This window comes from Melampsora larici-populina (assembly GCF_000204055.1).
Source record: "Melampsora larici-populina 98AG31 unplaced genomic scaffold MELLAscaffold_37, whole genome shotgun sequence".
Classification (NCBI taxonomy): Eukaryota; Fungi; Basidiomycota; class Pucciniomycetes; order Pucciniales; family Melampsoraceae; genus Melampsora; species Melampsora laricis-populina.
In genome coordinates this window covers 502,241-513,669 of record NW_006768801.1, presented here as the reverse complement: position 1 = coordinate 513,669, position 11,429 = coordinate 502,241, and the positions used below count along the sequence as shown (strand labels likewise).

Sequence of the window (11,429 nt, the reverse complement as noted above, 5' to 3'; positions counted from 1 at the left end):
TTACAACACACCCACCAGTTAGTTCAATGGAGTATCAAGGAGAATTTACAAGAAGTCCTTTTCAACAATCAAGGAATCAAAAGGTTCAGAGAATAGGTACTGGTCACAATAATTGGGGATTGCCAGCTGATTTTCTGCAACTGACCCCCACACCTTCCAAAGACATGGGATCAACTTCTGAACCAAGGATGACAGGTATTGATATACAAAACTTTCACACACACACACCTGACAAAATGTGTTCATCGGCTGCAATCTATTATACACAAGATCTCATTGATGCCATCTCAATCAAATACAAGAATCAGAAGATTGCATCAAAGTATCCTGCTTGGCATGTAGCAACACATATGTGGACATCAGAGACACTACTTCCATTTGTATACTTTGTTCTGACTTGCAATCCAAGCTTTAGGGACTGGGAAAACATCAAAAGGTTCACAGCATTGGTCTCCAAGGCTTATCACTATGAAAATCCTGAGCCAAATATTGAGAAACTTACCCAATTCATCCTGTGGCATACAGAGGTAATTTACCACATCTTACAATTAGGTCCAAAGATCAAATCATCACAAGGTACTCCAATAAAACATTCAATGGATATACAACTTAAGGCTCCAAAACTCTCAACACTGGCCATGATTGTCTACCTGTTTCATTCTGATTCAGATAGCTTCACTGCAAACCAGAGCACTAGGGATATCTTGGAGCGGCATGTTTCTGTGACTTTTGAAAGAGACTATCAACTTGGTTATCCAACCCGCCAAAATGATCAGGATGTGTATGATTCACTTAGGTCAAAGTGGGAAACCAAATCAGATGAGATCACAACCACAGCTAAAGATGTGCATTGGCCTAAATGCCAATTTCCACTAAGGAGTAAATCTGAGCCAATGCTTTTGTTAAATGGGGACATTGAGAATGACATGAGAGTGAAGCAAGATCCTCAAGTGTCTAGCTTCATCCACAATTGGCAAACACACTTCCTGGAAACAGTGAGATTCATCAGGAATTCAAAGCCAGAAAACTTGGGTTTTCCTCCTTACACTCTCAAGAATTTCTCTCGTGGGATTCATTTGTTTTTACAAGATAGCCTTCCTGGATCTGATAAATTTGAAGTAACACTTTTTGCTGAATTCATTCATCAAGATCCACAAGATGAATTCTTTGTAGATTTTTGGGAAAAGTTTGATGCCTCAGACTCTGGGAGGTTCTTGAATCAACAAAAGAGAAGGAAAAGTAGGGTTGAAGTTAGACCCTGAGTTTAGGTTTTAGTTCACTGGTCTTCTTCATTACACCCTATGCCAGAAGATTTGTGTGGGAGATTTTCTTTTGGTTTCTACCTCTCTGTGCAATGTGATATTTGTTTTATAAGACATCATAATATTTGATTTTGAGATGATGAGGATTGGTTATTTTTTCTGTTGATCATGATAGCACTGAAGATCAAGTGTTTACCTTCACAATATGCAAGTTTGTTTCCACTTTCAATTCATATGATCATACGTGCACGCCTACTTTGTGCTCCTCTTCACCATTATATCTATAATTACTTCATGTTTCTACACAGATATTAAAATCATTTGTTTTGAAACTCGGTATAGGCAATACACTCTTTCTACAAGCCGGTCAAATGGCCTGCTTGGATATCCATGGATGGCTGATAAACTCCTCCTGTTCAACAAATTTAACACAATCCCATATTTTTGATTACCTCTGATGGTTTTGTGTGGAACTTGAATCATCTTTCAGGAGCTTTTGGCAGGGATGGAAACAGGTTGAATAGGTCACTCAATGGTATCAGAGGAATCTTTATGGTAGATTGGGTCTGAGAAAAAAAGTCCTTCAAGCTCAAAAAGATCATCAATTTTTTTAGTAAAAATAGCAGAGAGTACAGTATTCGTAATCTAAACTAACTTGACTGTAAAAAAGATTTCATACTCATAGTTCTTAATTATCTTCCTTTACATCATTCCAAAAAAAGCTAACAAGAAATCCAATGAAATGCTTATCAAATTGCAATCAAACTAAACATATGCATCATACAAACTGAAAGAAAAGAAAAACTAATAATCAAGATTCTTAAACAAGATTTCCACAGAAAAAAAGATAATCAAAAAATCAAGTGAGGAAAACTAGTTTTACAAAATTACAAACATCAACAACAAGAACCACCACCACCACCACCACAAAAGTACACTTTAATATACAACATACTTTTTCCCATCATTTTTACTTAATTTGCTTTATTCAAGACTCCAAGATCATACCATTCCACAATTCCCAAGTTCAAAACAAACCATGATTTCCCACTTACTTCCTCAACCCAACCACCCTTTGAATTAACCTATCTTCAATCCCAAGTTCTTCATTCTTCATAACCTCTTCATTCAACTTAATCCCAACCTTTTCCAACCTATCCAAAACCATCAAAGAGAACTCATCTTCAATCGGTCTAATCACACCTCTTTCCATCTTCTCCATCTTTGCTTCTTCATTCAATATAATCAAGGCTCCAATCCCAATAGGACATCCAACAGTTCTTGACATAGCTTCACCTTTTTCTTCCAAGCACATCTTCACTCTTTTTGTTTGACCTTCTCTTTCAATTCTGATTTCATGATTCATTAAAACCATATCTCTTTCTCCTGATCGATACTTTAATTTGTTGGATAAGACTTCACTTAACCATTCGATTGGACTTTGATGGGTTTGATCTTCTAAAACATTAAGTTTTCCAGCTTTCAAAATCTCCAACCTAACATAAACAAATTCAAACCAAACCAATCAGTTGCGAAGAAATCTTCTTATCAAAGAAAAAATCATCATCATGTCTCAAAACTCAACTCTTCCAAAACCTTCAAAACTTTCCTATCCTTCATCTGTTCTGCTACTTTCATCTTTTCAAAACTTGGCCATCTCTGATCACTCAATAATCCTAAGTTACCCACCACTTCCATCACTTCACCAAACCCTTCATACCTCAATGTACCTCTCATCATACTATCTAATTCATCAAATCGTAATCCATATTTCTCTATATAACTTAATGAATCTCGATTCGCTAATCCTTCCAACTTGTACCTTCCATTAAACAAACTTTTACCAATCTTATCAAACCGTTTCTTAACCAAATCTTGTCCTTCAATTTCATACGACTATCCGAAAAATCAATTATCAGTTAAATAAAAAAACCAAGTTGGTTAGGAAAGAATCTCTTACCTTTCCCATCAATTTAAACTTGGCTGGATTCTTTAAAGCTTCCAAAACACCTCTAGGAGACCAAGAAAACCTATAGCCAATCAACCGATCTCTAAACTCAGGTAAGCCTCCACAAAAGCTCACAAAGGATTTGATCATATAGCCTTTCCTTTGATACTTCTTGATCATTTGAATCGCACTCATATGATCTATACCTGGATCTAATCCTAATTCATTTAAAAACATCAACTTTCGTTCTTTAGCTTCTTGATGAAAGCCTTCCATTTCTTTCGATATATATGAAGCTGTCACTAAATGAACATTTGATTCTATACAATGTCTTGCGATTACCGGATGCATTCGTGCTGGTAAAAGGCTAGCGAAAGAAAAAAAAGAAAAATCATGTGAGTCCAAAACGTTTGAAAATTGAATGGAAAAAAGACCTTAAAAATGAATGAATCATTACCTTACTACTACTCTTGCACTCTTCATCAATTCCCTTAACCCTTCTTCATCATTCATCACATCAATTCTGACCACTTTGATCCGACTCTCAGCCTCTGGTCCACACTTTGATTTTAATTCATTAGCTTCAGATTCAAATTGACTAGCCAAAATCACTTCTACTTTCGGATCACTCAATAAAGTTTGTATAGCAGGTAAAGCCACCATCCTAGAACAAATTCAGCAATTGATAATCAGAAAATGAGCAAAGAAGGAAAGAAGATGGAATGGATTTTGCGTATGTTGCGTACCCTGATCCGAATAAAACCACTTTTCTAGGTGTATCATCTATGGTGATCAAAGCTTGAAGAGATTCATGAGCCGGTTTGAGTTTCCCATCACTACAAATTGTAGCTGAATCAAGTTGATGATTTAAATCTTCATTGGTTTCAACAAAAGCTTTTATATATGGTACAACAGCTTTAGAAAATGCAATCGAAGCGTCCTTGGCCAACTCGGTGGGTAAGATTTCTAAAAGAGAAACTTATTAGTGTTGATAAGTCGTTGAAAAATTGGGATGATTGACAAACCGATGGAGATTAATTGAAGGGTTGAAGCTGGGTGTCTCCATGGTACTTCTTCTATTCTTTGATGATCTTGACTGACTCCCAAGTAAGCATAAGGGTCTTCAATAGATGTAGCTCTTTCTACAAACTCTAAACCTCCCTACGTTGATAGAGATAGATGAGTTAAGTTTTGGATAAAATGAAACGTTCATTAAAAAAATAACAATCGGTATGACTAACTTTAAAGTCGCATGAAATATCAGCTACAGACCACATCCTATTAATCGTTTGATCTTGCAGTAAGCTAATCAAATCTGTTGAATTTAATAACCTAGGAAATTCCGAACTCCAATATGATCCATTGATCAATAAATTAGTCCAAGGAGCGACCTTGTCGATTCCACAAACAAATCCACAAGAATCAGTATCGATCTCGATTGAAATAATCAAGAGTCGAAATATTTGAGACACAGATTGTGACTCACGGTTTTGGAAAAAGTTGAACGAAAGAGTTCGGGTGATGAATTATAAAGTTGACGATCAAAAGGTGAGTTTGAATCATCAAGTCTAATCAAATGATCTTCTAATCCAAGTTTGTATCCAATAATCTTATGCTGTCTATGATGTCCCTCTTCATCTAAAAAGAAAAAAACATTATAAATGTCATTCATCGAAATCAATCCTTCCAATGAAGTGAGATCAAAAGTTTAGATTACCTTTAGCCATTTGACGAAATTCATTCAAATCCGTTGCCCATTGAATCCCAACTTGATCTAAAACTTCTACGGCTCCTTTCCCTACCCTTCCAGTCGAACCTGTGATAACCACACTGATCGGATGATCTCCATTATAACCTTCACGATGAATTCGATCTCTTAATCTACCGATTGCATTCATTAATTCAACCTCAGAATTGAATGTGTAAGGTCTTGCCAAATTCTACAAATCAAATGAACCCAGTCATGAATTGATGAAGTGATTGCTATGATGGTCTGATCGAATTGACTTACTAAGAATGGGGTTGAAACACCATGTCGTAAACATGCTAAACCTAATCCTGATAATGCTTCAGCTGCACCTACCTAAAGATTTGTAAAAAAAAAGCTAAGTGGTACACTAAAACCAGGTTGATGTTGATTGTCAGGGTGTGACCTACTAAACCAGCCAGTCTACCAAAAGAAACGGTTCTAGATCCAGAATGAGGATTCGTGAGTAATTCCCAATCAATAAACCTATCACCTGAAGAGACCATCTTCTGTAACAATGGAACATTATAAGATTGGCCTTTATGAGTATGTGAAAAACTACAGTCAAACAAAATGATTTCAGATCTGTTGAAGACATGTATTTTTTTTGTAAGATCTGAATTGAGAGAGAGACATACAAGCAATAGGTACGTTTATGATTTGGTTTAGTCGATGAAGTTGGATTTAAGTCATTGATTGAGATTTCTTTGATTGCTAAGATCAGGTCTGCATCACCATCAGCTGTACCGGGCGGAACGATTTGAGCTCCGACCTGCAATAAAAAATCATTCGATCAAGTTTAATGATCAGATTTCAAGATTGTCAAGACTTTGGATAAAAGGATATATGTAAAAGCTTACCTTTTCATATGATTGATCATCAAAGATACGTTTTTGACTTGATTCCAGTTTGATGTTGATGGATTGAGATCCTAATGAATCGAAGAGATGAGTGATATCATCAGGTACTAAAGGTGTTCTTCTTTCCCAAAGACGTGAGGTTGCTTCAGCTTTGATGAGTAGTTGAATTGGTAATCTATTGCTAGTAAGAAAGGTTCTGGTTCTGGTTCTAGTTCTAGTTTGATTTAGATATGAAAGTAATCTCATCTTGAATGGTTGATTTCTTTCATTCAAGAGTGAAGTTTCTTGAGACTGAGATTGATGGTTTGTCTCAGTTTCTTCCCATTTCAAATCGGATCATCAAGCTTTCTTCTTCATCCTCGAAGCGCATCAAATCAGACAAAGTCCACACCGAAAAGAATCATCATGACGTCATTGATCGAGGTTTTTGAGGGTCTTTCATTTTTTGGATTTTCGAAGAAGTTGATAGCCTTCATGTCTTGGATTTCGGTGTTTTTGTTTGGCAATTCTACACACGCACTACCCGTCGCCCGACTATTTACTCATGACTACGCACTATTTGCCCAACAAAAGCATCGATCTCACCAAAAAGTACTCAAAGCTTCAAAGATAGGTTACATTACAGCTTAAGACCAAAGCCAATGCTTGACGAACAAACTCCAATGGCACCTTCATACATTCCGAGCAATCTGTCATCTATGCCAATTGAAATCATAGAAAGCATCCTATACTGGGTTTCTCATCTTCGTGACCCACGCCCAGTTCCATGTCGAAAGGAGACCGGTAACAACAGCAATCATCCTCGAGTTCGTCGACAATTCCAAGAAGAACGTGGGTAGTGAATGATTGATTGCATATACCATCTCACCATTCTACCCACTTCATTATCATCCTTTTTCTTGAGTCCTCGCAATCAATTTGGAATCCATTGGGTTTTCTGATTCTGTGTTGACTGCCCCCATCTATGTTCTTTATATGCATATAACTACTGACAAAACCTCATTTCCTTGAACCTTGCTCCTTTCAAGGTCGTATTTGCTTGACGGATATCCGATTACTTGCCTCCGTCAATCGTTTGTTCTATCAGCTGTGTTCTCCTTTTCTTTACAAGGTAGACATTTGATTTGGCCTATCATTGTTGTCTTCTTCTCACAGTTGAGTAATTGATGAATCGATATTGTTGTGCCTTCATTTGCCAGTACATTGACTTAGCTGCAGCATATCGTAGGGTGGACACATTGAATTTCGTACTTGAAAACATCGTTCCACGGCATTCAGATCACGTTAGAAAGATTCAGTGGGCAGTTTCCACGTTGGAGTTACCTGAGGCTCTGAAGCATACCTCAGATAGGTCAATCCGGGATCCTAAGTTGCAATTTGAAGCTTTACAGAAGATCTTAATATCTTGCCCTCATCTCACCAATCTCGATATGATTCTTAATCAAAGACAACATTGCAAAGCTACTTCATCTGATGATGATTCAATGTTCCACTTATGCAAAATCCTACCCATCACTGCCTTCACTTCAATTACTCAACTTTCATTAGAATCTTATGGTCACGGACCGCCTTACACCGAGAATTTCATAGTAGACATCATCATAAACCTATCTCAACTGCAAAGTTTCACTTCTTCAAGGATTGATGCCACTCACCCAAAGCCTTTATACAACCAAGAAGACAAACAAGCTTGTCAATCTCCACTTGGCATTCACCTTGCATCACTTACACATCTTGTTGAATTAGATTTGACCCAAGCTGAATGTTTGGATTCGAGTTGGAATCGGCTCCATTGGAAAAGCTCATTGACATACTTGGCATTAGAACGTTGTGATCGACTCACATTACCAGCTTTACACGGATTCATTGAACTTTTCAAATCGACACTAATAACACTTACATTAGGCAACATACCTGTTCATCACGATGGCAGTCGAAATTCAAATTTAATCATTCAAGACTTATCAACTCATAACTTTCGATTCGAATTGCCTAACCTCACTGCCCTAGAAATCTCAAATAACTTGCCCGTCCAATTTTTACGAGCTTTTCACCCTTTGGAGAACCTTTCATTGATTTCATTAGGTGAAACTCCACGTTGCTATTATCAAGATTTAAAGGAATTAATTCAAGATCTACATTGGCCCAAACTAAGTAAGTTTCATATGACAAATCGCTCTGCTGCCATTTGTCCTAGCGATTTTGCAAGCTTAAGAGTCTTCAGTCGGGGATATGGAATTGATATGAATATGATCAGAGATTGCGGTGATGATCTTCTTTTTGAATCCGGGGAGGAGGATGAATCCGGGGAGGAGGATGAATCCGGGGAGGAAGACAATTCGGACAATGAATCAACCGAATTCGATGATCATTAGGCTACATAGGCCTGTTTGGGACGCCTAGATAGGTGAAGGCGCATTCCATAGACATTTGCAAGGCAGGTATTATTGATCTCGATTCAGATTATGGAGTTACTTTCCATTCTTTTTGTAAATTTATCATCCAATATTGACATAGATACGTCAGGCAGTGAAGGTCTGTTCCTTGTCCCTGAGGGGATCAACCAAACCGTTTGTAAGTATCACCAGATAGTATTCTAATTGGATTTAGGAATTTGCAATATTTCCGTGGAATCATAATGGTTCTTGAGCCAAAATATGTGTATTTCCATGTACTTGTCAATAGGCAACCAATGGTTGCCTCGCTCATTAGATGGAATCAACAGCAAATGCTTTATTACATGTGCCAACCCTTTAGGCAGGTCCTGTTCCAATAACCTCACTATCCGTGGAATATGGCGGCTGTAGTGGGAAAGGCCGGGCAGTCCTTGTGCCATGACTGACCACCATTTCCACATTGTCATCAAACACCCAATATCACCAGCACGAGTCGCCTCTTGCGCTTCCACAATGGTTGCCAAATCGCGCAATTGTAAGTGCAGATTATAAGCTGTGTGGTTGCCGCTGAGCCGAGCAGTTTCAATAGCTGACGCGTCAAAATACTCTTCCCAGAAGTGTTCAATAACTTTTTCAACATTCACCATCTTGGTTATATCAACATCGCCCAATGACTTTACGGCTTGGCTATTACCTCAAGAACGTCAGCTAAGTGTGCCTTACTCTGATTGAACCAAACCTAAGGACTTCTGAGATAACAAATATAAGGTTTGCTTTATGGACCATTTGACAGGATTGCATGATAATGTTGAAGTCCTGCATTGTGGCAGGCTTCTTGTACTCCAACCCCAAAGCAAACATGGTTTGCCAGACTCCTGAATCTAACCTGTTGGCGGGGTCCCCCCAATGATGATTCCACAGGCTTTTTGTGAAATTCCAGGAGGTGTGCGCACCTCCGAAGATCGACAACACCCACTCATACCCCTTGACCAAATCAATAGGAGGGAAGTGTTTAATGCGTAAACTCTCCACGAGCTGGTTCAAACCAACATCGCCCCCGGCGACCAGCAGGTGCTTCGCGTAAGTCCCACTGTCTAATCCAATTTGGGCAAGAACCTTGTCAAGCACGCGGGAAACCCCCTCCGCTGAAGAATCCGGCACTTCCATCATCCGTAGGAAGTGGATGTTTGGTTTATGCATAGAAATCGGATCAATAGGAGGCGGTGTCGTCCTTAGTGAAGGCAGCTGGGTTTTCGCAGGCAAACCGGGTATGTGGTCTACATACTCCTTGAGAGCCTTGGCGAGTTGGCCTTTAATGACTAACTTCCAATGTTCCATGTCCGGAGCTTTGGGGCAGAACATAGCCAGGTTAACAGGCTTCTTGTCTGCTGCAGCCATGGCCTCCACAAACGAAGGCAGGCCCAATTCCTCTGTTGAACACTCCGCCAAAAGTTCTGATTGGAAAACGTTGAAGAACCCCCACGTTCCGTGGAACAGGCGAGTGGTCTTATCAACACAGCTATTGTGAATCTTCAACTGTATGTCCACGTTATCGTAGCATAGAAATGGCATCAATTTATGATTTATTTTGAATAAATCCATCATGCGCTTTTCTTGTAGTACACCCAGATGCTCCATAGCCTGCAGGATGCTTGTCTGTGTGGAAGTCAGCCCCAAAGCGTGCAACCATTTGTTAACCCGGCAGGACACTCAGGCAGCTAGAGTCATGTGCCCGTTTGCCAAGGGTATAGCTATTAGCATTGCTCCTTTGGTTGCAAGCAACTGATATCATGCTGCACACCACCGTGGGTATCTGAATAGAGCCATCGCAGTCAGGTCAGTCGTTGAAATAAACCCCAGTGATTTAGACTTCTGACCTTGGCAAGCTTATGCTCAGCCTGGCTCGCGGGGGTTGGCTTGATATGAACCAAATTTTCCAGAGATAACACGGTTTCATCATTCATAGTGCCTTTGACCTGGTCCACACCACCAAAGATATTGTCTTTGTTTGGATTTGACTGGCAAACGTCATCATACAAAACTGGTTCACTGATCTTCATGGCGTGTGCGATCTTTTGTTTGACCAAGGTGTGTAGGAATTTCATTCCAGTGCGCACTTGATCATTTCAATGCTGTTCAGCACTCTCAATGAAAAAGTCCGGTGTGATCACATTTGAGCTGACAAATGTGCCCGTCGGAAAGCTACCTTGTGTCACTTCTTGTCTGTTCACAATGTCGTGGCCTGCGGATGAATCCATCTGGGCGCAACGTTCATCAGCGGATTAGGCTGCCGTCAGACGCGCAAGTACAAGGCGGCACTACGTACTTTGTCTAATATTAAATTCTCCCACACATTGCAACCCTTGGGGGAAGCCACGGCCAATTGACTCAGGTTTTTAAAAATTGATTGTGTCTGCCTTGTGCCTAGGCCAATCTTGCTCAACCGTTGGCGAAATACAAGCTCTTCTTGGTTTGATGACAAGAATGTGACCATGAATTCTTTTGGGGTCATTTTCAACTTGTTAATCACAGCCCCCAGCTGCTAGGCTCTGGCAGGCCAGAGATTACCATGGCTTCATGAAAGATTCATGAAAGATTCAGAAAGATTTCAAAATGACTTCAACATAGTATCATATGGGGCCATTTGCCTGTCTGACCACCAAAATTTTGATGTCATCATATGATGTCATAAATCTGTACTTACCTGCTCCTGCATTCACAGATCAAGAATATATAGTCTATTAAACTTTATCATGTAAATTGACTGAGTTATTGAGGTTTGAAAAAAAATCACGGATAAAAAATACTATTTTTGTACTATACATAAGACTTGGATCTTGAATATCCTCAATCTTTGTCAATATACATATACATTAAATTTGATAGTATTTTCCGCACTATGTTTCTCCACATTTCCGTTCCCTACAGCCTTTGTCTATGGGTAGTATTTTTATATGTAATTGTGGATTATATACAGAAGTTGGATTTTCTGAAGTTCTTTGACCTTGAGGCAAATTTTGAAGAAATGTAGGGCCCAAATTAGGCACAAATAGACTGATATGCATGTAAATAATAATTTCCAAAAGTTCCTGCCATCAATTTATTCATATCCTTCCTAGAATCGACAAATCAGGGAAACATTGGACTTCTCAGGTAGAATTCTGAATTACGTATAAAAATACTACTCATAGACAAAGGCTGCAAAAATAGAAAATG

General features: G+C 39.0%; 4 protein-coding genes across 4 annotated transcripts; 2 read left to right on the top strand and 2 right to left on the bottom strand.

Annotated features, from left to right (window-relative positions):
* Positions 1–236: 236 nt before the first annotated feature.
* On the top strand, positions 237–1,262 carry MELLADRAFT_65822 (uncharacterized protein; the record flags this gene model as incomplete). Its single annotated transcript, XM_007413563.1, has 1 exon — positions 237–1,262. One exon carries the CDS (start codon positions 237–239, stop codon positions 1,260–1,262), a length of 1,026 nt encoding a protein of 341 aa, XP_007413625.1.
* An 896-nt stretch (positions 1,263–2,158) lies between these two features.
* On the bottom strand, positions 2,159–6,063 carry MELLADRAFT_90413 (uncharacterized protein; the record flags this gene model as incomplete). The annotated part of the gene is made up of 14 exons (XM_007413483.1): positions 2,159–2,216; positions 2,318–2,758; positions 2,848–3,158; positions 3,223–3,577; positions 3,668–3,874; positions 3,957–4,176; positions 4,236–4,371; positions 4,452–4,643; positions 4,697–4,848; positions 4,928–5,150; positions 5,222–5,293; positions 5,368–5,515; positions 5,596–5,729; positions 5,818–6,063. 14 exons carry the CDS (start codon positions 6,061–6,063, stop codon positions 2,159–2,161), a joined length of 2,895 nt encoding a protein of 964 aa, XP_007413545.1.
* Positions 6,064–7,247: 1,184 nt separating this feature from the next.
* Positions 7,248–8,192, top strand: MELLADRAFT_90412 (uncharacterized protein; the record flags this gene model as incomplete). The annotated part of the gene is made up of 3 exons (XM_007413564.1): positions 7,248–7,644; positions 7,938–7,971; positions 8,015–8,192. The coding sequence occupies 3 exons, from the start codon at positions 7,248–7,250 to the stop codon at positions 8,190–8,192; spliced, it is 609 nt and encodes a 202-aa protein (XP_007413626.1).
* A 729-nt stretch (positions 8,193–8,921) lies between these two features.
* MELLADRAFT_65820 (uncharacterized protein) lies at positions 8,922–10,318 on the bottom strand (the record flags this gene model as incomplete). The annotated part of the gene is made up of 2 exons (XM_007413482.1): positions 8,922–9,869; positions 10,091–10,318. 2 exons carry the CDS (start codon positions 10,316–10,318, stop codon positions 8,922–8,924), a joined length of 1,176 nt encoding a protein of 391 aa, XP_007413544.1.
* Positions 10,319–11,429: the final 1,111 nt, after the last annotated feature.